Raw genomic sequence first — 26402 nt, forward strand, 5'->3', positions numbered from 1 at the left:
TGAGGGCCACTCCCATGATCCGTCCGTGTCTAAGCCCAGGATATACCGTATTTTCTGGATTATAAGACGCACTTTTTAGCAAGAAAAAATCTTGCTAAAGTCCCTGCGTCTTATAGTCAGGAGAATCCAGCACTGCCAGATCCTCCTGACCTCTGTAAGGGAGATCGGGTGATGCCCAGATAGAGAGCTGCACCCGATCTCCCATAGAGGAGCCTCCGTACTGCTCTCTTCCTACAGGACCTGCATTGATGTCAGAATCATGTGACTGATCACATGATTCTTACATCACCACAGGTCTCATACTGCCATGCTGCGCTGGGACAGGGTAAGAAGAAGGAGAATGGGGGTAGTATGTATGTGTGTGTGGGTATATAGCTGTGCTGAGTTTGCATAGGTGAGCAGAGTGTGTTGTAGGTGAGCAGAGTGTGTTGTAGGTGAGCAGAGTGTGTTGTAGGTGAGCTGTGTGTGTATCTGGATGGATGATGCAGAGCTGAGTGTGTAAATGTATGTCTGTGTGTGCTGTGCTTTAGTGCGACCAACAGGGATATTTTAATTGGTGTAAAATATATTTTATATATATATATATATATATATATATATATATATATATATATATATATGTAAATCGTGAAGAAAAGAAGAAGAGTCGGGTCACTCACCAAAAATCGTGAAGGTTTATTGAAGCTGGTTGAGGCAGGTAGAGAGTTGCCGGACACGCCACAAACGACGGACCGTTTCGCGCAACAAGCGCTTTTTCAGGTCTGTGATATATATATATATAAATAACATCAGAGACAACCTTTATGTTACAGTAAAGTTATTGTTAAACTCACCTATTCACTACCCAAACCTACTGAAATCTTGGAAAGCATGGGCAACTCATAACCAAGTAGACTAGTTCCAGTGTTATCTGCCCCCAACTAAGGAGAGATGGACTGACAGTGTAAAGATATTATTACATTAAATTTTAGGTTTGGCTAAAAGACCTGATATTGTTGGATTATGTTGTGTTTCAGTTTTGCAGTGCTTCTAGTGTAGCGTTGAGAATGGTATTAAACAAACAAAACAAGCAGACATGTAAAGAGCAAGGAAGGTTATTCTCTCATAGGCTTGGAGTGGGTCTATAGTATCTACTCTAACTCAAGTTTTTAATTTTATGTTTAATTGCTATATACCTTATTGTATGCAGATGCATCGGTGGTTGTTCTCCAGGCGAAAATGTTTTAATTCCAATATGTCACCAGTAATGAGTGTCCCCAGATGAAATGGTTTATGTTCTATAGAACAAGAGGGCATGTGGCATAACTATATTACACCCACTAATATGGCCAATGCTTGTAAAGGTTACTTATGCTTCATTTTGTTTCTGCCACCAAGGGTAGTGGTAACTAGATCCAGACATGGTGTTAAGATCCCTGCTTACGATAACCTGAGTGCTGATCCATCAGCTGTTGTTGGACACAGTTGCTTGTGTAAAGTAGAGTCAAAATAGGAGAATGGACTTTTTGAGTCTGGACAACCACCATTGGCCATTTAACACTGTGATATGGCTATTACAAAGCATATATGCCACTTCCACTGTCCTATTTGTCTTGTCAAAACTGGAATGGATGGATGGATGGACTTCATTTGATATTCTTCCAACTGTATTTATTGGGAAATTACAAGTTGTAATTTGTAGTATAAAAGAAGAAATAGATTGTACAAGAATCTGCATGAACTAAGCATGTGCTTAATAGGTACAGCCAAAGTGTTTGTATAATGTCCTTGCCGAGATCTTTCTCTGTCCAAGGATGGCGTCTTAGAAAATGCAACATCCCCCACCGGGGCCTAGCCTTTTCTTTGGGCCTGGAGGCAGCCGGGGCCCAGAACACCGGAGTGGCTGGCGGTTGTAGCCTAGGGCACACTGATGTCACGGTGCTTGGTATAGGGACCGGAGGGCTGGCCTACAGTCTGGCAGGTCTCCAGAAGGTGGTGTTTGCAAAAAAAATATGGAGGGAGAGGCTGATGTACTGCTTCTCCCTGGGGCAACCCTAGAGGTGTCTGTAAGATAGGTCCCTGGGTAAAGGATGGGGAGCCTGTGGTGGTAGACAGACATATCCAGGGATCAGACGGAGGCAATATTGTGCAAAATAAATCACGGTTCTTTATTGAACAACAGCAGGCAATAAGCCCAAAAGGCCTCACAGCAGATCCTGGTACTGGAATGGTCATGGAGAGTGGTCCTCAGGAATAATGCACCAGCCTGGTAGTAGAGGGAAGTTGGGACAATGGAGATGGAGCTGTGTCCAAACTCTGGAAGCTGCAGCTCTGGATTAGAGTCTCCTGACTCAGTTCCTGGGATTAGGTTAAGTGTCAGCACTGAAGGTGTACTGAACACTTTCTCAGCTGCTATTACTTGAGATCACCCTGCATTATGATAGGGATATTTTATGCAGGGCCCCAACAGCCCTCTTGACTTTTGTAAGGTGAGTCCTAATTAACCCATGGTTGTCCTGGTACCAGGAACTTCAACACAAACTAAGACATGTCAATCTCTCTTAGTGTATGTAAAAATCTTCCCCCGTTTAATAATCAAAATGCATAATATATAACAGACAGAAGAATCATCAAAGGGGCGTGAATTGTATACTCCAAAACTATTGGTCATCAGCACATTCTGGGAAAAAAGTGAATTAATTGTGCTCAGTTCTCAGAGACCTTGTACACAGATATTGTTTATACTAATGCTGAGAAGGAGATGATAAGTGGCTCCAGAATCCTAATATCATGCAGCATCGAGGACAGACTGGCTTCTCATTAAATGTCAAAGGGTATTAGCTGACAGGCGAGCAAACAGGTTACATAAAATGAAGTTTGAATGATGACATTAACTTGACAATGGTCAGGGAACATGGCCGCTGTATCTAAGATGGCGGACAGTAGTCAAGATGGCGTCCGAAACCAGTGTGACCTCCTTAACAATTATCCCTTGGATGAGTTGTGCACGCTCACCAGATGAATCCTGACCGGTAGAGGGCCTTATCCGCAACTACCCTCTTGCCTATTCGTTTGCAGGGGTATTGCAAAAGCATTAATTTTTTTGTTTGTGTTTTCTGTGTGGGAACTGGGGCTAAGGTTTCTGCTGTATTTGTATTTACCTGTCCAGCAAGGATTACTAGTGTGATGGACAGATGATCCAGTCAGCTGCTGGAGGCATGTCGAGGTCCTCCATTATATATCTGCCCAGTTCCATTACACCTTACTGGTTATATTTTTATACTTATCTCTCTGTTGTTGTACACCCTAAATTCTCCTGTTGTATCTGGTTTACTGACTTACTGGCTATTATATATTCACCTTCCCTTCTGTCACTCATTTCTGTGCTGTATCTGCTATATTCATTGTTACCCTCTTTGTGTTATTTGTTTGTGAGTCTCACTGGCTTAGGGAGGGACCATCTTGGTTCTTACAGTTTGTCAATAAAATGATAGTGGTCTCAGGTTCAAAGCTGTAGTGAATGGTCACATATGGACTGTGAAAGTCTAATGTTGTAATATACCATATATACTCGAGTATAAGCCTAGTTTTTCAGCACAAAAAAATGTGCTGAAAACCCAAACTCGGCTTATACTCGAGTAAAAAAATATAGGTTTTACCAGGTTTTTGTGGTAAAATTAGGGGCCTTGGCTTATACTTGGGTCGGCTTATACTCGAGTATATACGGTACATCAAATTTTAAATCATTCATCAGGTTTATCAAAAATACAGCATTTATGCTTTATTTGTGAGAAATCCTGCACCAAAAAAATGTCTAATTATTAACTAAGTGAACTTTACAACCCTGCTACATCTCTATTATTATATTTCATTTTTATTTTCCAGGCCAAAAGAACAGTAGTTTCTTATTTGTTTATGTGTTTACACATTTTTTGTTAACAGGTAATTGTGCAGGTTAACGGTAGAAGAGGAGAACGGCAGCTTCAGTGATCTCCTTGCTGGTACTCCATCCATTATGTGTTCCGTAACCATCCCAGTCAAAGGCTGCAAAGTCTCCGCACTGTCTGGGGAACCCCTCTGGGATGTAGCCGCCTCCACCAATGCAGTGCTGGAAGTACATGAAGAAGATTAGACCTGCTGTTCATATTGAGTGCTGTGTTACACCTATAGAAAATAATCACAGATAATTTGAAACATATCAATAACATTTGTCCAGGTCTATAACTTACATGTTCCACATTGCATCCAGTGACCTTCACACCTGGACACAGAGCAAGTGTTGCTTTTTCATTATTGATAACCCGGAAATGCACATAACCAGCAGTGAACTCTTCTGCAGACACACAGAAACAATCATCAGTATGGAGAATGTCTAAACTGCATGTTATTGCTATACAGTTTTATAAAATCTTACTTGCGCCAAATGGCGAGTAATATAATGCTGTCTTCTCAGCACTTCCAAAGTCATAGACAACAGGAACGGCAGGTCCATTCTGTGCAAGGCAGGCTCCAACATTGTATGCCACTGGGTATTTCTGAGAGGTAATAATATGCCACCATCAGGCACAAAATTAAAATAATTGCCATGCATTGTAAAAAAAAAGCAAGGGTGTGTATATTTTTTTCAGCTCATCTTTGGATTATATACTTATAACTGATAGACAGATCTAAGTTTAATTTTTACTGAAACTTCTAGTATATTCATATTATAGATTTGCACATGAAAAGTAAATTGTTTTGCATTTGATGGACTACTCACTTTGTACAACTGGAACAGGTTACCGCCCTCTTGAGTGAAGAAGCCGTTCTCCGTGCGATATCTCAGAAGAGACGTATTCCTCCAGTGTGTCAAGGGTGTATTATTGGGGACATGCCACAAACTCAGATCTTTAGCAGCAATATCATAATAGCCAGGATTCTATAAAGATAAAAACCAAGTGAATGTGTTACATTTAGAAAATATTTCACTGGATGGATTGGGATTAGAGATGAGCGAACACTAAAATGCTCGGGTACTCGTTATTTGAGACGAACTTTTCCCGATGCTCGAGTGCTCGTCTCGAATAACGAACCCCATTGAAGTCAATGGGAGACTCGAGCATTTTTCAAGGGGACCAAGGCTCTGCACAGGGAAGCTTGGCCAAACACCTGGAAACCTCAGAAAAGGATGGAAACACCACGGAAATGGACAGGAAACAGCAGGGGCAGCATGCATGGATGCCTCTGAGGCTGCATAATCGCACCATTATGCCAAAATTATAGGCAACAGCATGGCCATGACAGAGTGACAGAATGAAGCTAGATAGCATCTAAAACATGCAATAATTGACCCTGACACTATAGGGGACGGCATGCAGAGGCAGCGGCAGCAGGCTAGAGAGTGGCATGGCGACATACCCTAAATGGACTCAGGCTTCAAACCAATGGGTGGCAGAGAGGAACCAAAGGAGGTGAGCAAGAAGCGCTCAAATAATATCGGTACATGATAAAAGTTTGCCAGTATATTTTGTGGATTACACAGCAGGGTGGCGACAAAGTTAACAACTTTGATGTGGAATCCATGAAAACAACCCAAATTTGTGCCTGACACACCTCGTTTGATAAAGGGACGATGTATGGAGGCAGCTATATGGACGACTTTTGGAGGTAGCAATGGAGACAACGTGTGGAGGCTGCTATGGAGACAATTTAATTTGGATAGTGCCTGTATGTGGCAGTCCCAAAAATTTTTCAAACCAGAGGAGCAGGTAGGTGGCCCTCCAGAAAAATGGAATAGATTGAGTGCCTGTATGTGGCAGTCCCAAAAAGTTTTCAAACCAGAGGAGCAGGTAGGTGGCCCTCCAGAAAAATGGAATAGATTGAGTGCCTGTATGTGGCAGTCCCAAAAAGTTTTCAAACCAGAGGAGCAGGTAGGTGGCCCTCCAGTAAAATGGAATAGATTGAGTGCCTGTATGTGGCAGTCCCAAAAATTTTTCAAACCAGAGGAGCAGTTGGTGGCCCTCCAGTAAAATGGAATAGATTGAGTGCCTGTATGTGGCAGTCCCAAAAAGTTTTCAAACCAGAGGAGCAGGTAGGTGGCCCTCCAGTAAAATGGAATAGATTGAGTGCCTGTATGTGGCAGTCCCAAAAATTTTTCAAACCAGAGGAGCAGGTAGGTGGCCCTCCAGTAAAATGGAATAGATTGAGTGCCTGTATGTGGCAGTCCCAAAAAGTTTTCAAACCAGAGGAGCAGGTAGGTGGCCCTCCAGTAAAATGGAATAGATTGAGTGCCTGTATGTGGCACTCCCAAAAAGTTTTCAAACCAGAGGAGCAGGTAGGTGGCCCTCCAGAAAAATGGAATAGATTGAGTGCCTGTATGTGGCAGTCCCAAAAAGTTTTCAAACCAGAGGAGCAGGTAGGTGGCCCTCCAGTAAAATGGAATAGTTTGAGTGCCTGTATGTGGCAGTCCCAAAAATTTTTCAAACCAGAGGAGCAAGTAGGTGGCCCTCCAGTAAAATGGAATAGATTGAGTGCCTGTATGTGGCAGTCCCAAAAAGTTTTCAAACCAGAGGAGCAGGTAGGTGGCCCTCCAGTAAAATGGAATAGATTGAGTGCCTGTATGTGGCAGTCCCAAAAATTTTTCAAACCAGAGGAGCAGGTAGGTGGCCCTCCAGTAAAATGGAATAGATTGAGTGCCTGTATGTGGCACTCCCAAAAATTGTTTAAAACAGAGGACCGGGTAGGTGGCCCTCCAGTAAAATGGAATACATTGAGTGCCTGTATGTGGCACTCCCAAAAATTGTTTAAAACAGAGGACCGGGTAGGTGGCCCTCCAGAAAAATTAAATGCATAAAGTACTATAGCAAGAGCCAGTGGGCCCTGTCAAAAAATAGCCAGTTTCCTCTGCTTTACTGTACAAAGAGGAGGAGAAGGAGGAAAATGAGGAGGAGGAGGAGTGGATCAATTATTCAGGTTGAGCTTCCTTCACCTGGTGGAGATTGGAAATTCTGAGAAATCCAGCCTTTATTCATTTTAATAAGCGTCAGCCTGTCAGCGCTGTCAGTCGACAGGCGTGTACGCTTATCGGTGATGATGCCACCAGCTGCACTGAAAACCCGCTCGGACAAGACGCTAGCGGCAGGGCAGGCAAGAACCTCCAAGGCGTACAGCGCCAGTTCGTGCCACATGTCCAGCTTTGAAACCCAGTAGTTGTAGGGAGCTGTGTGATCATTTAGGACGATGGTATGGTCAGCTACGTACTCCCTCACCATCTTTCTGTAAAGATCAGCCCTACTCTGCCAAGACTGGGGACAGGTGACAGTGTCTTGCTGGGGTGACATAAAGCTGGCAAAAGCCTTGTAAAGCGTACCCTTGCCAGTGCTGGACAAGCTGCCTGCTCGCCTACTCTCCCTCGCTACTTGTCCCGCAGAACTACGCACTCTGCCGCTAGCGCTGTCAGAAGGGAAATACTGTTTCAGCTTGTGCACCAGGGCCTGCTGGTATTCATGCATTCTCACACTCCTTTCCTCTGCAGGGATGAGAGTGGAAAGATTTTGCTTGTACCGTGGGTCCAGGAGAGTGAACACCCAGTAATCGGTGCTGGAATAAATTCTTTGAACGCGAGGGTCACGGGATAGGCAGCCTAGCATGAAATCTGCCATATGCGCCAGAGTACCAACGCGTAAGAATTCACTCCCCTCACTGGCCTGACTGTCCATTTCCTCCTCCTCCAACTCCTCCAACTCCTCTTCTTCTGCCCATACACGCTGAACAGTGAAGGACTCAACAATGGTCCCCTCTTGTGTCTCGCCAACATTCTCCTCCTCTTCCTCCTCATACTCCTCCACCTCCTCCGATATGCACTGAGAAACAGACCTGAGGGTGCTTTGGCTATCAACAAGGGAATCTTCTTCCCCCGTCTCTTGTGACGAGCGCAAAGCTTCCGACTTCATGCTGACCAGAGAGTTTTTCAACAGGCCAAGCAGCGGGATGGTGAGGCTGATGATGGCGGCATCGCCACTGACCATCTGTGTTGACTCCTCAAAGTTACTCAGCACCTGACAGATATCAGACATCCACGTCCACTCCTCATTGTAGACTTGAGGAAGCTGACTGACCTGACTACCAGTTCTGGTGGAAGTTGACATCTGGCAGTCTACAATCGCTCGGCGCTGCTGGTAAACTCTGGATAACATGGTCAGTGTTGAATTCCACCTCGTGGGCACGTCGCACAACAGTCGGTGAGCGGGCAGTTGGAGGCGGCGCTGCGCTGCCCTGAGAGTGGCAGCATCTGTGCTGGACTTCCTGAAATGCGCACAGATGCGGCGCACCTTCGTGAGCAAATCTGACAGATTGGGGTATGTCTTGAGGAAACGCTGAACTATCAGATTTAACACATGGGCCAGGCATGGCACATGTGTCAGTCTGCCGAGTTGCAGAGCCGCCACCAGGTTACGGCCGTTGTCACACACAACCATGCCTGGCTTCAGGTTCAGCGGTGCCAGCCACAGATCAGTCTGCGCCGTGATGCCCTGTAATAGCTCTTGGGCGGTGTGCCTTTTGTCGCCTAGGCTCAGCAGTTTGAGCACCGCCTGCTGTCGCTTAGCGACGGCACTGCTGCTGTGCCTAGAGCTACCGACTGATGGCGCCGTGCCCACGGATGGTAGTTCGGAGGAGGAGGTGGAGGAGGGGTGGGAGGAGGAGGAGGCATAGTAGGCCTGAAACACCTGGACCGAGGTAGGCCCCGCAATCCTCGGCGTCGGCAGTATATGAGCAGCCCCAGGGTCAGACTCGCTCCCAGCCTCCACCAAGTTAACCCAATGTGCCGTCAGCGATATATAGTGGCCCTGCCCGGCAGCACTCGTCCACGTGTCCGTGGTCAGGTGGACCTTGTCAGAAACGGCGTTGGTCAGGGCACGGGTGATGTTGTCTGACACATGCTGGTGCAGGGCTGGGACGGCACATCGGGAAAAGTAGTGGCGGCTGGGGACCGAATACCGAGGGGCGGCCGCCGCCATGAGGTTGCGAAAGGCCTCGGTCTCTACTAGCCTATAGGGCAGCATCTCCAGGCTAAGCAATCTGGAGATGTGCACATTAAGGGCTTGGGCGTGCGGGTGGGTTGCACTATATTTGCGTTTCCGCTCCAGCGTCTGGGGTATGGAGAGCTGAACGCTGGTGGATGCTGTGGAGGATCGTGGAGGCGACGATGGGGTTTTTGTGGCAGGGGGCTGACTATCAGCTGACACAGGGGAAGGAGCAGTGGTGTGCACGGCCGGAGGTGAACGGGCTTGTTGCCACTGAGTGGGGTGTTTAGCATTCATATGCCTGCGCATACTGGTGGTAGTTAAGCTAGTAGTGGTGGAACCCCTGCTGAGCCTGGTTTGGCAAATGTTGCACACCACAGTCCGTCGGTCATCCGGTGTTTCCTTAAAGAACCTCCAGACTTCTGAAGATCTAGCCCTCGCCGCAAGAGCCCTCACCACGGGAGCTTCACTAGTTGACACATTTGGCGCTGATGCACCAGCTCTGGCCCTGCCTCTCCGTCTGGCCCCACCACTGCCTCTTCCAACCTGTTCTGGTCGAGGACTCTCCTCCGTCTCAGAAGCACTGTGTTCACCCGGCCTCTCAACCCAGCTTGGGTCTGTCACCTCATCATCCTCCGATCCCTCAGTCTGCTCCCCCCTCGGACTTCCTGCCCTGACAACAACTTCCCCACTGTCTGACAACCGTGTCTCCTCATCGTCGGACACCTCTTTACACACTTCTTCCACTACGTCAAGAAGGTCATCATCACCCACAGACTGTGACTGGTGGAAAAACTGGGCATCGGAAAATTGCTCAGCAGCAACCGGACAAGTGGTTTGTGACTGTGGGAAGGGTCCAGAAAACAGTTCCTCAGAGTATGCCGGTTCAAATGCCAAATTTTCCTGGGAGGGGGCAGACTGGGGGGGAGGAGGCTGAGGTGCAGGAGCTGGAGGAGTGGGGATTTCGGTGACATGGGTGGACTGCGTGGAAGACTGACTGGTGGACAAATTGCTCGAAGCATTGTCAGCAATCCACGACATCACCTGTTCGCACTGTTCTGGCCTCAACAGTGCTCTACCACGAGTCCCAGTAACTTCAGACATGAACCTAGGGAGTGTAGCTCTGCGGCGTTCCCCTGCTCCCTCATAAGCAGGTGGTGTCTCACCCCGCCCAGGACCACGGCCTCTGACCCCTGCAGTAGTTGGACGCCCACGTCCCCGCCCTCGTCCTCTACCCCTAGCCCTCGGGTTAAACATTTTTAAAATGAGAGTTATAACTTTAATTTTTTTTTAACTTTTTTTTGTGTTTTTTGTTTTTTTTTGTGTTTTTTGTTTTTTTTTGTTTTTTTTGTTTTTTTTTGTGTTTTTGAGTTTTTAAAACCAAACGATGCTATCCTATTGCTATGGCTATTTTCTAGCCAAGTATGAAAGCACACTACTATGCCAGATGAGATGACACTGAGTTATTAAACAAAATAAACGTAAAATAAAAAAGGACAAATGGCAGACTGTGCCTAATTGAAATCCAACCCCTACTAAATTTTCCCACTTCGGTCTTTGCTATGGATATGTGCGTCACTAAGCGCAAAACACAGCGGTCGCAAGTCTCACTACAAATTGCTCAGAATTGGCTAGTACATGCACTGCAGCAAGTACAGCCACCAGCAGATCAACCAGAAATCAAATATATAGAACGCTACTGTAGGCGTAAGTAAGCTGTTTGGATTCTCCTATGGCTATTTTCTAGCCTAGTATCAAAGCACACTACTATGCCAGATGAGATGACACTGAGTTAGTGCCTAATTGAAATCCAACCCCTACTAAATTTTCCCACTTCGGTCTTTGCTATGGATATGTGCGTCACTAAGCGCAAAACACAGCGGTCGCAAGTCTCACTACAAATTGCTCAGAATTGGCTAGTACATGCACTGCAGCAAGTACAGCCACCAGCAGATCAACCAGAAATCAAATATATAGAACGCTACTGTAGGCGTAAGTAAGCTGTTTGGATTCTCCTATGGCTATTTTCTAGCCAAGTATCAAAGCACACTACTATGCCAGATGAGATGACACTGAGTTAGTGCCTAATTGAAATCCAACCCCTACTAAATTTTCCCACTTCGGTCTTTGCTATGGATATGTGCGTCACTAAGCGCAAAACACAGCGGTCGCAAGTCTCACTACAAATTGCTCAGAATTGGCTAGTACATGCACTGCAGCAAGTACAGCCACCAGCAGATCAACCAGAAATCAAATATATAGAACGCTACTGTAGGCGTAAGTAAGCTGTTTGGATTCTCCTATGGCTATTTTCTAGCCAAGTATCAAAGCACACTACTATGCCAGATGAGATGACACTGAGTTAGTGCCTAATTGAAATCCAACCCCTACTAAATTTTCCCACTTCGGTCTTTGCTATGGATATGTGCGTCACTAAGCGCAAAACACAGCGGTCGCAAGTCTCACTACAAATTGCTCAGAATTGGCTAGTACATGCACTGCAGCAAGTACAGCCACCAGCAGATCAACCAGAAATCAAATATATAGAACGCTACTGTAGGCGTAAGTAAGCTGTTTGGATTCTCCTATGGCTATTTTCTAGCCAAGTATCAAAGCACACTACTATGCCAGATGAGATGACACTGAGTTAGTGCCTAATTGAAATCCAACCCCTACTAAATTTTCCCACTTCGGTCTTTGCTATGGATATGTGGGTCACTAAGCGCAAAACACAGCGGTCGCAAGTCTCACTACAAATTGCTCAGAATTGGCTAGTACATGCACTGCAGCAAGTACAGCCACCAGCAGATCAACCAGAAATCAAATATATAGAACGCTACTGTAAGGGTAAGTAAGCTGTTTGGATTCTCCTATGGCTATTTTCTAGCCAAGTATCAAAGCACACTACTATGCCAGATGAGATGACACTGAGTTAGTGCCTAATTGAAATCCAACCCCTACTAAATTTTCCCACTTCGGTCTTTGAGGTGGAAATGTGTGCCACTAAGAGCTAAACACAACGGTAGCAAGTCCCCCTGCTAATTCCTCACAAAATGGTACTAGATGCAAATAAAAAAAAAAATAGTAGAACGTTATTGTAGCCCTAAGAAGGGCTGTTGGGTTCTTGGAGAATCACTCCTGCCTAACAGTAAGCTAATAGAACACCCTAACGCTTTCCCTGACCAGCAGCAGCTCTCTCCCTAGCGGCATCCAGACACAGAATGATCCGAGCAGCGCGGGCAGCGGCTAGTCTATCCCAGGGTCACCTGATCTGGCCAGCCAACCACTGCTATCGACGTGTAAGGGTACCACGTCATGCTGGGTGGAGTGCAGAGTCTCCTGGCTTGTGATTGGCTCTGTTTCTGGCCGCCAAAAAGCAAAACGGCGGGAGCTGCCATTTTCTCGAGCGGGCGAAGTATTCGTCCGAGCAACGAGCAGTTTCGAGTACGCTAATGCTCGACCGAGCATCAAGCTCGGACGAGCATGTTCGCTCATCTCTAATTGGGATCAGATTACATTTTTCTGATTTACTCCACCAAGATAATTAGTAAAAAATTGTTCCGATTTAAAAATGTATTTGTGAACTTGTCAGGTCAATGCCGTAGAAAAAAGGATAATTTAATTTGAATGTTGACCCACCTTGTAATCATCACTGGTCGATCCCTCAGGGAGTCCAAATGTGGCAAAGTTGGCCCAGTTTCCATCTCCCTTTGGATTGTTCAGGTTATCTCCTTCCTGACTGGACCAGCGATCTCCCACCGTACATTTACCATTCATGTTATTCTCATGGACACTGGCCACCAATGTCCACCCTCCACCATCGGTTGTCATGTCACAGTAGGTCTGATACATTTCTCCACTTGCAGTGCTCAGCAAATATATGCCATCTGCAAATACAAATATGAAGACATTGACTCTTTTCTTGAACAACAGTTACAGTACACAGTGTTTTAATAAGCTGTAATTTTATACATTGATGGTAAATTGTTCAGTTTGAGAAGGCAATAAAAACAAAATACCCATTATTAAAGGGGTATTCCCACAAAGTGAAGTTTCTTAAATTTACACAGGTTAACAAAATAACACATTCACATTCAATGCTATTAACAAAATTCCAGAATTTCCCAGATATAATTCCAACAGTCCTGGTGTACATAAATTCAGTTTCCCCTGGTTTCCGACCCTGTATCTTCTAACTTAGGGTTGGGAGCGATCTTGCCTGATGCTGTGAGGTCTTCTCTGTTCTCTGATCTCTGCCTCAGCCCACTCCCCCTGGCTGGTACACACTCACTTCCTGTCGGCAAACAGCAACACCTACTACAGGCAGATAAGTTCTTTATCCAGGGAGGGGGAGGAAGGCAGCAGAGCTGAGCATGTAATGTACATCTAATCTTTGATCTGTCTCATCTCTTTCTATGTGTCAGATACTATTACAATGTTCAGAAGGTAAATGAAAGTGTAGATAATCCTGTGCCCTGATAATCTAACCACATTGTCAGTTCACAGAACTACAGGGATCATAATTAGAGATGAGCGAGTATACTCGTCCGAGCTTGATGCTCGTTCGAGTATTAAGGTACTCGAGACGGCTCGTTGCTCGGACGAGTATTTCCCCTGCTCGAGATCGAGCATTTAATTAAAAAAACACAGTGAAGAACAATGAAGAATAGAATAAAAACAGTGAACACAGTGAACACAGGATCATTTAAGTGAAAAACACAGTGAAAAACACAGTGAAGAATAGATTACAGATGTTCGGCACATCTGCTTACTTGTCGGGAGATACGCGCGGAACGGTGCGAACAAAATAGTATGTGAAGAACAATATATATGTGTGAAGAACACATTGCAGAACACGGTGAGCAGGACAGAGACAACGAGGAGCAGCACAGAGACACCGGGGAGCAGCACAGAGACACCGGGGAGCAGCACGAAGACATGGGGCAGCGGCAGCACGGAGACATCAGGCAGCGGCACGGAGCGGCACGGAGACATCGGGGCACGGAGACATCGGGGCACGGAGACAGCGGGGCACGGAGACAGCGGGGCACGGAGACAGCGGGGCACGGAGACAGCGGGGCACGGAGACAGCGGGGCACGGAGACATCGGGGCACGGAGACAGCGGGGCACGGAGACAGCGGGGCACGGAGACAGCGGAGCACGGAGACAGCGGGGCACGGAGACATCGGGGCACGGAGACAGCGGGGCACGGAGACAGCGGGGCACGGAGACAGCGGGGCACGGAGACATCGGGGCACGGAGACAGCGGGGCACGGAGACAGCGGGGCACGGAGAGAGCGGGGCACGGAGAGAGCGGGGCACGGAGAGAGCGGGGCACGGAGACAGCTGGGCACGGAGACAGCTGGGCACGGAGACAGCTGGGCACGGAGACAGCGGGGCACGGAGACAGCGGGGCACGGAGACAGCTGGGCACAGAGACAGCTGGGCACAGAGACAGCTGGGCACAGAGACAGCGGGGCACGGAGACAGCGGGGCACGGAGACATCGGGGCACGGAGACAGCGGGGCACGGAGACATCGGGGCACGGAGACAGCGGGGCACGGAGACATCGGGGCACGGAGACAGCGGGGCACGGAGACAGCTGGGCACGGAGACATCGGGGCACGGAGAGAGCGGGGCACGGAGACAGCGGGGCACGGAGACAGCGGGGCACGGAGACAGCTGGGCACAGAGACAGCTGGGCACAGAGACAGCTGGGCACAGAGACAGCGGGGCACGGAGACAGCGGGGCACGGAGACATCGGGGCACGGAGACAGCGGGGCACGGAGACATCGGGGCACGGAGACAGCGGGGCACGGAGACAGCTGGGCACGGAGACATCGGGGCACGGAGAGAGCGGGGCACGGAGACAGCGGGGCACGGAGACAGCTGGGCACGGAGACAGCGGGGCACGGAGAGAGCGGGGCACGGAGAGAGCGGGGCACGGAGACAGCTGGGCACGGAGACAGCTGGGCACGGAGACAGCGGGGCACGGAGACAGCGGGGCACGGAGACAGCGGGGCACGGAGACAGCGGGGCACGGAGACAGCGGGGCACGGAGACATCGGGGCACGGAGACAGCGGGGCACGGAGACAGCGGGGCACGGAGACAGCGGGGCACGGAGACAGCGGGGCACGGAGACAGCGTATCTCCCGACAAGTAAGCAGATGTGCCGAACATCTGCAATCTATTCTTCACTGTGTTTTTCACTTAAATGATCCTATTCTTCACTGTTCTTCACATCTGCTAACTTGTCGGGAGATAATATACGCGCGGAACAGTGAAGAATAGATTGCAGATGTTTGCATACATCTGCTAACTTATCAGAAGACATTCTTTTTCAATTAATTAACACATTTTATTCCCGAACCATGGTCCCTTTGAAAAATGCTCGAGTCTCCCATTGACTTCAATGGGGCTCGTTATTCGAGACGAGCACTCGAGCATCTGGAAAAGTTCGTCTCGAATAACGAGCACTCGAGCATTTTAGTGCTCGCTCATCTCTAATCATAATGTGTCCGCATAGAGAGTCCCCGCCCACACCCCGGAATCTTACTCAAAGCATAGGTGAGTTATAGGAGCTAAAACAGCAATAAAACTGAGTACAATTGTAAAGGGTTAAAAATGATCTTTATTGTGTAAACATCACTAGGGGATGGAAATGTATGAATTTTCTTTCGTGGGCAAACCCCTCAGGTGTTGATACCTTTTATTGGCATACTGAAAAAGATGATGACAATTTCAAGCTCAGGTCTCTTGATCAGGCATGGCAGAAGACCATAAGTAGTCTCTTAAGCTTGCAATTGTTATAATCTTTTTTTTTAGGTTACCAAATAAAGGTATCAACAATTGATGACTCTCAACTCTCAATCTATTTAACAACTGGCTGATATGGTATAAAGAATCTTTTAGCTTTTCATTAATTAACTCGAAATGTTTGCATTGTACTGTGTTAAGCATCATTTATATTTCGTAAATCAACTTGTTTTCTCTACTCCATTCCAGTGTCTTAAAGGACATGTACCATCAGTTTTACTGATGATAGACTGGTCCTACTAAGAAGTTCCTGGGGAACGATGTTCCTCAGGACTTCTTTTATTATACCTCTACATGACACGATTGCAACAATAGAGAGTTATAAAAAAAATATGCTAATTAGCCGGGGACGCTGCCGTTACATCACTGGAGTGCCCCAGAGTGCCCCGTCTTTTAATTTATTTACACCCCAGTTCTGCCTGGTCCCACCTTTCCACAGCGCATAGGGCAGGGACTTGTATCAGAATGGGAGGAGTGAATACATTATTGGACCAGGGGCACTGAGGCGCTTCGGTGATGCTGCCCGAGTGCCCCAAGCAAATAAGCAAAAATTTTACAAGTATATTACCGGCATATAGAGTAATAATAAAAGAAGTCCCAAGGAACATCATTCCTTAGGAATTTCTTAGTAGGACACGTCTACCATGAGTTCTTTAAGTTGTCTAAGCACAATGAATAGCTGTAGGCTACAAGTGTTTGTTAGCTGTGTCTATCCAACTTGTTCAATCTCTTCACTTCTATGGATGCTGTCAGTGGACGTATAGTTGATGGGTGTTTCTTAATTTACTAATTTTACTCTTAATTTTTCAAAATTCACTTATTTCTTACATTCGTACTATACATCATATATGTCCTCACCACTTGCATATTTATCAGAACGCTTGATGTCCTTGCAGCTCCTGTACCCATAGTCTTGTCCACCAGTTGGATTCCCAGAATAAGATTGATAATCGCTTTCCGAGCTGTCATCCCAGCAAGCCAACAGATTCAGAATGTTTTGCTTCTTCTCAGAAATAGAAGCATCCCCTTGGAAAGGATAGACATTAGGCATGTTCTGTTACCTTTAACTCAAACTACAGCACACTTTATTAATTGACCCAACTGTTTACTACTCAAAGAAGTCTAGTTATGGCTTCTATTCATGTATATAGCCTCGGCTCAGGGGCATAACTACAGGGGTAGCAGCCATAGCAGCTGCTAAGGGGCCCACAGTGTCAGGGGGCCCATCATCTAATGTGATACACTAAAGAATGGAGGATGTTCACCATTATTTCTATATTATACTGCACATTGAAGAGCATAATATGTACATGACATGTATGTGATGTATACATGCTGCATATGTGTGTGTTTCTGTGATGTGTATATAGTGTATGGTGTTTATTTACTGTGTGTATATACAGAATATACTGTATGTCTGTAAATGAAACTGTACTGTGAAGAACCATGTATATAAGTATATAATTGTGTGTGTATATATATATATATATATATATATATATATATATATATATATAAATGTGTGTGATTGTAACCGATTGTGTACCGTATTTTTCGGACTATAAGGCACACTGGATTATAAGGCGCACCATCAATAAATGCCTGCTAAAACATCCAGGTTCATATATAAGGCGCACTGGACTATAAGGTGCACCTGATTATAAGGACGAATGACCAGCAGGTGGCAGACCTGTGCACAGTTCAAGACAGCTGTTGTCTGTAAATACAGTTCATATATAAGGCGCACTGAGAAAATCAAAGGATATTTTGTGCGCCTTATAGTCCGAAAAATACGGTATACTAATATGTATGAGCATTTCTTGATCTTTAACATGATACCTGCAGTAATTAATAAAAAAATAAGTGTTTTCACTAATAGAGCAGATTTCCTTTGGTAAGGACTAACATTTAATAGACAAAAATTATTTTGAAAATTATTGGATCACTTGGATAATTACGAACTATGGAAAGTTTTCAGCATAAGGATTGTCATAGTCGAGAAAACTGCCAACAATTTTTGGAATATAGCATTACCCAATATGCTGTCTATACATAATTATTCAAACAATTCTGCATCTCTACCAAGAAGTTTAACTTAAAAGTACTTACTACATTTGGAGGAGTAAACTCCAGAAAAGGCCAACAAAAGGACTACCAGCTTGTGGACCCACATTTCCACTTAAGAATAAGATACAAAAGTTCATATTAGAAATAACACGTGTAATATAGCAAAACATGAAAAATACAATTATAAACAGCTCTTATGGATTATGGCAAAAGGAAAGAGTGGCCTTACCAACTTACCAACAGGCACTTCCACTGTGGTACTGGAGACCACTGATTTTCTCAGCAATGTATTAGCTTTTATATGGTCACTGAGGCCGGACCAACTCAACTACATTCTTGAAAACAGGCTTGGTTTGTTTCATATTCAACGAGATGGACAACAAGAAGAATGTGTCAATAGCTAAATTATATATACCGTAATTATATATAGCGATATTTACGATCCACTCCATCAGTCATACCTACTTGTTATTCCATACTAGTCTCTTTTTTAAACCCTAGAACAACTTATTCTAGAAGAATACTTAGTATACTTCTATATACTTGTTATACTTACTATACTTGTTACACAGTATCTTATGGGCTACATTGTTTAAATTCAGTTATTACATAGAAACATCTAACAAAAAAGTATGACTTTGCTTCTACTAAATTGGAAGCCTACAATACCCATGCACATTTTTGGGATACAAGGACATATGTGTGCATAATTCCCATCATCAATCATTACTTCATCACTAGGTCATTTCAAATTGGAAAATAACCTAAGTGGAATGACCTTGATTTCTGTATTGAATACTAATGAACATATGCACAAACACAACGGGGTGAACGTAAAGGGGTATTCTCATTTCAGCAAATTACGGTTATTTTTTACATGATGAAAAATTATACATTTTTCCAATTTACTTTCCGTATCAATTCCTCGCGGTTATCTAGATCTCTGCTTGCTGTCATCCTATAGAAAGCTTCTATGTTTACTCCCAGTGGACAGAAATCTGACTATGGCCACACAGGTGCGCGGGTCGTTAGAATCATAGACAGTGATCAGAGCTGTGTGATATAACGAGCCGCGCACCTGTGTGACCAGGGACAGATTTCTATCCACTGGAAGTAAACAATGAAGCAAGCAGAGATCTAGAAAACTGTAAGGAATTGATACAGAAAGTATATTGGGAAATTGTATAACTTTTCATTATACAAACAATAACATTTATTTGCTGAAATGGGAATACCCCTTTAACATGCTTGTCCACCGGTTTTCTGGTGGACAAGGCAAATAAAACTTCCCATTTCTAACATTCTCATCAGGGAGAGTGGCGAGTGGGGGCGTAAATACCCCCATGTACTTACTATAGCCCCCCGCTGAAAATAGTTCAGTTCTTTCTATTAGACACATGGGGGAAAGGGTTTGGTGTGAACATTTCTAGTTTTTGCTTTCTATGTCAAAGAAAGTGGAACTCTCAAGTTTCAGTTTCAAGTCTCGATCCCCAATTTCAGAATGAGTAGATGAAGTTAAGGCAGGATTCAGGGATGATTGGGACAGGAATGTCTGGAACTGATTTACTATAACTGCACTTCTTAAGCTCTTTTCAGAAAGTCTTTATATTTCTGGTCTTAATAAAAATTCCTCCCAGGTGTAAACATACAGGGTGAAAAAGTATACTATGATTGTTGGGAGGTCCCAGGTGTGGGATAGTTCTAAACTGAATAAGGTGTCAGTAAACCCATTGTTAAGATGATAATTAGAGATGAGCAAACACACTCGTCCGAGCTTGATGCTCGTTCGAGCATTAGCGTACTCGAAACTGCTCGTTGCTCGGACGAATACTTTGCCCGCTCGAGAAAATGGCATCTCCCGCCGTTTTGCTTTTTGGCGGCCAGAAACAGAGCCAATCACAAGCCAGGAGACTCTGCACTCCACCCAGCATGACGTGGTACCCTTACACGTCGATAGCAGTGGTTGGCTGGCCAGATCAGGTGACCCTGGGATAGACTAGCCGCTGCCCGCGCTGCTCGGATCATTCTGTGTCTGGATGCCGCTAGGGAGAGAGCTGCTGCTGGTCAGGGAAAGCGTTAGGCTGTTCTATTAGAATAGTGTTAGGCAGGAGTGATTCTCCAAGAACCCAACAGCCCTTCTTAGGGCTACAATAACGTTTTATTTTCCTTTTTTTTGGTTTGCTTGTGGCTGGGGTTGCTGGCATTAGTAGTGCAGCTAGTACCATATTGTGAGGAATTTGCAGGAAGACTTGTGTTTAGCTCTTAGTGACACACATATCCACCTCAATACAATACAATAGCGTTATATTTTCCTTTTTTTTTTGGTTTGCTTGTGGCTGGGCTTGCTGGCATTTGTAGTGCAGCTAGTACCATATTGTGAGGAATTTGCAGGGGGACTTGCTACCGTTGTGTTTAGCTCTTAGTGACACACATATCCACCTCAAACACCGAAGTGGGACAATTTATTGGGGATTTGATTTGAATTACGCCGAAACTGCTGATTTTTTTTTTTTTTTACGTTTATTTCTTTTTATAGCTCAAAGTCATATTGCAAAGCAGTGTGCTTTCACTGTAGGCTAGAAAATAGCCATAGGAGAACCCCAACAGCTTACTTAGGCCTACAATAGCGTTATATTTTCCTTTCTTTTGTTTGCTTGTGGCTGGACTTGCTGGCATTAGTAGTGCAGCTAGTACCATATTGTGAGGAATTTGCTGGGAGACTTGCGACCGTTGTGTTTAGCTCTTAGTGACACGCATATCCACCTCAAACACCGAAGTGGGACAATTTATTAGGGGTTTGATTAGAATTAGGCAGAGTCTGCTGATTTATTTTTTTTTACCTTTATTTCTTTTTATAGCTCAAAGTCATCAGGCACAGCACAAAATCCAGTTGTGTGCTGTCAGTGTAGGTTAGAAACTAGCCATAGCAATAGGATAGCATCGTTTTGTTTAAAAAAAAAAAACCACAAAAAACCACAAAAAAAAAATTTGAAGTTTACACTTTAATTTTGAAAATGTTTAACCCGAGGGCTAGGGGTAGAGGACGAGGGCGTGGACGTGGGCGTCCACCTACTGCAGGGGTCAGAGGCCGTGGTCCTGGGCGGGGTGAGACACCACCTGCTGATGAGGGAGCAGGGGAACGCCGCAGAGCTACACTCCCTAGGTTCATCATGTTTCAAGTTACTGGGACTCGTGGTAGAGCACTGTTGAGGCCAGAACAGTGCGAAGAGGTGAAGTCGTGGATTGCGGACAATGCTTCTAGCCATTTGTCCACCAGTCAGTCTTCCACGCAGTCCACCCATGTCGCCGAAATCAGCACTCCTCCAGCTCCTCCACCTCAGCCTCCTTCCCCCCAGTCTGCCCCCTCCCAGCAAAATTTGGCATTTGAACCGGCATACTCTGAGGAACTGTTTTCTGGACCCTTCCCACAGTCACAAACCACTTGTCCGGTTGCTGCTGAGCAATTTTCCGATGCCCAGGTTTTCCATCGGTCGCAGTCTGTGGGTGATAATGACATTATTGACGTAGTGGAAGAAGTGTGTAAAGAGGTGTCGGACGATGAGGAGACACGGTTGTCAGACAGTGGTGAAGTTGTTGTCAGGGCAGGAAGTCCGAGGGGGGAGCAGACTGAGGGATCGGAGGATGATGAGGTGACAGACCCAAGCTGGGTTGATAGGCCGGGTGAACACAGTGCTTCTGAGACGGAGGCGAGTCCTATAGCAGAACAGGTTGGAAGAGGCAGTGGTGGGGCCAGACGGAGAGGCAGGGCCAGAGCTGGTGCATCAGCGCTAAATGTTGCCCGTAGTCAAGCTCCCGTGGCGAGGGCTAGATTTTCAGAAGTCTGGAGGTTCTTTAAAGAAACACCGGATGACCGACGGACTGTGGTGTGCAACCTTTGCCAAACCAGGATCAGCAGGGGTTCCAACACTACTAGCTTAACTACCACCAGTATGCGCAGGCATATGAATGCTAAACACCCCACTCAATGGCACCAAGCCCGTTCACCTCCGGCCGGGCACACCACTGCTCCTTCCCCTGTGTCATCTGCTAGTCAGACCCCTGCCCAGGACCATGGCCCAAACACCTCACATGCGAAAACCCCATCTTCGCCTCCACGATCCTCCACAGCATCCACCAGCGTTCAGCTCTCCATACCCCAGATGCTGGAGAGCAAAAGGAAGTATAGCGCAACCCACCCTATAGGCTGGTAGAGACCGAGGCTTTTCGAAACCTCATGGCGGAGGCCGCCCCTCGGTATTTGGTCCCCAGCCGCCACTACTTTTCCCGATGTGCCGTCCCAGCCCTGCACAAGCACGTGTCAGAGAACATCATCCATGCCCTGACCAACGCCGTTTCTGACAAGGTCCACCTGACCACGGACACGTGGATGAGTGCTGCCGGGCAGGGCCACTATATATCGCTGACGGCACATTGGGTTAACTTGGTGGAGGCTGGGACCGAGTCTGACCCTAGGGCTGGTCATATACTGCCGACGCCGAGGATTGCGGGGCCTACCTCGGTCCAGGTCTCAAAGGCCTACTATGCCTCCTCCTCCTCCCACCCCTCCTCCTGCTCCTCCTCCTCCGAATTACCATCCGTGGGCATGGCGCCATCAGTCGATAGCTCTAGGCACAGCAGCAGTGCCGTCGCTAAGCGACAGCAGGCGGTGCTCAATCTGCTGAGCCTAGGCGATAAAAGGCACACCGCCCAAGAGCTATTACAGGGCATCACGGCGCAGACTGATCTGTGGCTGGCACCGCTGAACCTGAAGCCAGGCATGGTTGTGTGTGACAACGGCCGCAACCTGGTGGCGGCTCTGCAACTCGGCAGACTGACACATGTGACATGCCTGGCCCATGTGTTAAATCTCATAGTTCAGCGTTTCCTCAAGACATACCCCAATCTGTCTGATTTGCTCACGATGGTGCGCCGCATCTGTGCGCATTTCAGGAAGTCCAGCACAGATGCTGCCACTCTCAGGGCAGCGCAGCGCCGCCTCCAACTGCCCGCTCACCGACTGTTGTGCGACGTGCCCACGAGGTGGAATTCAACATTAACCATGTTATCCAGAGTTTACCAGCAGCGCAGAGCGATTGTAGACTGCCAGATGTCAACTTCCACCAGAACTGGTAGTCAGGTCAGTCAGCTTCCTCAAGTCTACAATGAGGAGTGGACGTGGATGTCTGATATCTGTCAGGTGCTGAGTAACTTTGAGGAGTCAACACAGATGGTCAGTGGCGATGCCGCCATCATCAGCCTCACCATCCCGCTGCTTGGCCTGTTGAAAAACTCTCTGGTCAGCATGAAGTCGGAAGCTTTGCGCTCGGCACAAGAGACGGGGGAAGAAGATTCCCTTGTTGATAGCCAAAGCACCCTTAGGTCTGTTTCTCAGCGCATATCGGAGGAGGTGGAGGAGGAGGAGAATGTTGGCGAGAAAGAAGAGGGGACCATTGTTCAGTCCTTCACTGTTCAGCGTGTATGGGCAGAAGAAGAGGAGTTGGAGGAGGAGGAAAAGGGCAGTCAGGCCAGTGAGGGGAGTGAATTCTTGCGCGTTGGGACTCTGGCGCATATGGCAGATTTCATGCTCGGCTGCCTATCCCGTGACCCTCGCATTCAAAGAATTTATTCCAGCACCGATTACTGGGTATTCACTCTCCTGGACCCACGGTACAAGCAAAATCTTTCCACTCTCATCCCTGGAGAGGAAAGGAGTGTGAGAATGCATGAATACCAGCAGGCCCTGGTGCACAAGCTGAAACAGTATTTCCCTTCTGACAGCGCTAGCAGCAGAGGGCGTACTTCTGCGGGACAAGTAGCGAGGGAGAGTAGGCGAGCAGGCAGCTTTTCCAGCACTGGCAGGGGTACGCTTTACAAGGCCTTTGCCAGTTTTATGTCACCCCAGCAAGACACTGTCACCTGTCCCCAGTCTCGGCAGAGTAGGGCTGATCTTTACAGAAAGATGGTGAGGGAGTACGTAGCTGACCATACCATCGTCCTAAATGATCACACAGCTCCCTACAACTACTGGGTTTCAAAGCTGGACATGTGGCGCTATACGCCTTGGAGGTTCTTGCCTGCCCTGCCGCTAGCGTGTTGTCCGAGCGGGTTTTCAGTGCAGCTGGCGGCATCAACACCGATAAGCGTACAGGCCTGTCGACTGACAGCGCTGACAGGCTGACGCTTATCAAGATGAATAAAGCCTGGATTTCTCCCGATTTTCATTCTCCACCAGGTGAAAGAAGCTCAACCTGAATAATGTATGCACTCCTCCTCCTCATTGTCCCCCTTCTCCTCCTCTTTGTACACTAAAGCATAGGAAACTGGTTATTTTTTGGCTCTGGCTCTAGCTATAGTACTCTATGTATTTAATTTTTCTGGAGGGCCACCTACCCGGTCCTCTGTTTTAAGCAATTTTTGGGAGTGCCACATACAGGCACTCAATCTATTTAATTTTTCTGGAGGAGCACCTACCTGCTCCTCTGGTTTGAAAACTTTTTTGGACTGCCACATACAGGCACTATCCAAATTAAATTGTCTCCATAGCAGCCTCCACATGTCGTCTTTTTAGCTGGCTCCACACGTTGTCTCCATTGCTACCTCCACACGTCATCGCCATAGCTGCCTCCAAAAGTCGTCCATATAGCTGCCTCCATACATGGTCTCCTTATCAAATGAGCTGTGTCAGGCAGAATTTTGGGTTGTTTTAATGGCTTCCACATCAAACTTGTTAACTTTGTCGCCACCCTGCTGTGTAATCCACAAAATATACTGGCAAACTTTAGGGGAGTAGCCTAGAGACAGGGGCTTGGATTGGCGAAAGCTTGCCTGGCAGCGGAGCGCCAGCTCCATCTCAAGATCCAACTAACATAGTTTTAACTGCAGCACCTTTAATCTACTACTAGTTCACTGCCTCTATACATGGTCCCCTTATCAAACGAGCTGTGTCAGGCAGAATTTTGCGTTGTTTTCATGGCTTCCACATCAAACTTGTTAACTTTGTCGCCACCCTGCTGTGTAATCCACAAAATATACTGGCAAACTTTTATCATTTACCAATATTATTTCAGCGCTTCTTGCGCATCTGTTTACATTCCCCTCACCCGCCATATCCTAAACTTATAAGAACGCTACTACACTTGATCTTATACAAAAGGTTCTTAGAAGTGCTGTTTGGGGAGTAGCCTAGAGACAGGGGCTTGGATTGGCGAAAGCTTGCCTGGCAGCGGAGCGCCAGCTCCATATCAAGATCCAACTAACATAGTTTCAACTGCAGCACCTTTAATCTACTACTAGTTCACTGCCTCCATACATCGTTCCCTTATCAAACGAGCTCTGTCAGGCAGAATTTTCACGTGTTTCACCAGATACATAGTGGAACTCGGCCCATCTGTCGCCGCCATGCTGGAGACCTGAAGTTGCAATCATAACAGCGCAATATGGATGCCCCATACTGTCGCTCTTAATCATGGAACCATTTCCGTAAAAACAATTAAAAATAGAACCACTATGCTATTCCATTATTCCTAGGTGAAATATGCAAACGACTCGGCCTGCTTTGAAAATTATAATTTTTTCAAAGTAAATGCTTCTGGCCCCCAGGCCCATTTTGGGTGGGGAGGAGCCGAGAGACAGGGGCTTGGACAGGCGAAATCTTGCCTGGCAGTGGACCGCCAGCTCCATCCCAAGATTAGGCAGCCTCAGAGGCATCCATGCATGCTGCCCCTGCTGTTTACTGTCCATTTTGCCTCCACGATCCTCCACAGCGTCCACCAATGTCTCATTTCAACTCTATACCCCAGACGCTGGAGCACGAGAGGATATGCAGCACATCATCCCCTTATCAAACGAGTTGTGTCAGGCAGAATTTTCAGGTGTTTCACCAGATACATAGTGGAACTCGGCCTATCTGTCGCCGCCATGCTGGAGACCTGAAGTTGCAATCATAGCAGCGCAATATGAATGCCCCATACTGTCGCTCTTAATCATGGAAGTCCTCTCCATGGCTGCCTCCACATGTCGTCCCCTTATCAAAAGAGCTGTGTCAGGCTCATTTTTTGGGTGTTTCACCAGATACGTTATGGAACTTGGTCACTATGTCGCCACCATGCTGTGTTATCGACTAAATATACTGTCAACCTTTTGTTCACATAGGAAATCATTTCACCTCCTTTGGTGAAACCTGAGTCCATTTAGGGTATGTCGCCATGACACTCTCTAGCCTGCCACTGCTGCTGCTGCCTCTGCATGCCGTCCCCTATAGTGTCAGGGTCAATTATTGGATGTTTTACATGCTATCTAGCTTCATTCGGTCACTCTGTCATGGCCATGCTGTTGCCCATGATTTTGGCATAATGGTGCGATTAAGCAGCCTCAGAGGCATCCATGCATGCTGCCCCTGCTGTTTCCTGTCCATTTCCGTGGTGTTTCCATCCTTTTCTGAGGTTCCCAGGTGTTTGGCCAAGCTTCCCTGTGCAGACCCTTGGTCCCCTTGAAAAATGCTCGAGTCTCCCATTGACTTCAGTGGGTCTCGTTATT

At 46.7% G+C, this 26402-nt stretch overlaps 1 protein-coding gene across 3 annotated transcripts; it reads right to left on the reverse strand.

Moving 5' to 3' along the window:
- Positions 1 to 3845: 3845 nt before the first annotated feature.
- On the reverse strand, positions 3846 to 18132 carry LOC140105770 (intelectin-1-like). 3 transcript variants are annotated; one of them, XM_072129850.1, is made up of 8 exons: positions 18105 to 18132; positions 17910 to 17978; positions 16659 to 16826; positions 12621 to 12868; positions 4739 to 4897; positions 4394 to 4514; positions 4209 to 4312; positions 3846 to 4087 (listed from the first exon to the last, which is right to left on the reverse strand). In XM_072129850.1, the coding sequence occupies exons 2-8, from the start codon at positions 17971 to 17973 to the stop codon at positions 3935 to 3937; spliced, it is 1017 nt and encodes a 338-aa protein (XP_071985951.1). In that variant the 5' UTR covers positions 17974 to 17978; positions 18105 to 18132; the 3' UTR covers positions 3846 to 3934. The 3 variants fall into 3 exon arrangements, with proteins under 3 accessions (XP_071985951.1, XP_071985949.1, XP_071985950.1); XM_072129848.1 differs by having other exon boundaries at positions 3898 to 4312; XM_072129849.1 differs by having other exon boundaries at positions 3898 to 4312; positions 18097 to 18125.
- Between the last annotated feature and the right edge of the window lie 8270 nt (positions 18133 to 26402).

Source organism: Engystomops pustulosus, chromosome 11, assembly GCF_040894005.1.
Source record: "Engystomops pustulosus chromosome 11, aEngPut4.maternal, whole genome shotgun sequence".
Taxonomy (NCBI): domain Eukaryota; kingdom Metazoa; phylum Chordata; class Amphibia; order Anura; family Leptodactylidae; genus Engystomops; species Engystomops pustulosus.

Excerpts from the sequence above, each read along its gene's own strand:
- LOC140105770 (XM_072129848.1), bottom strand. The coding sequence starts at position 17,973 with ATGTGGGTCCACAAGCTGGTAGTCCTTTTGTTGGCCTTTTCTGGAGTT. Across the intron at positions 16,827-17,909 it reads AGTTTACTCCTCCAAATGTA|GGGATGCTTCTATTTCTGAG; the intron begins GTAAGTACTTTT and ends ATCCTTTCCAAG. Across the intron at positions 12,869-16,658 it reads TTCTGATAAATATGCAAGTG|ATGGCATATATTTGCTGAGC; the intron begins GTGAGGACATAT and ends TTGTATTTGCAG.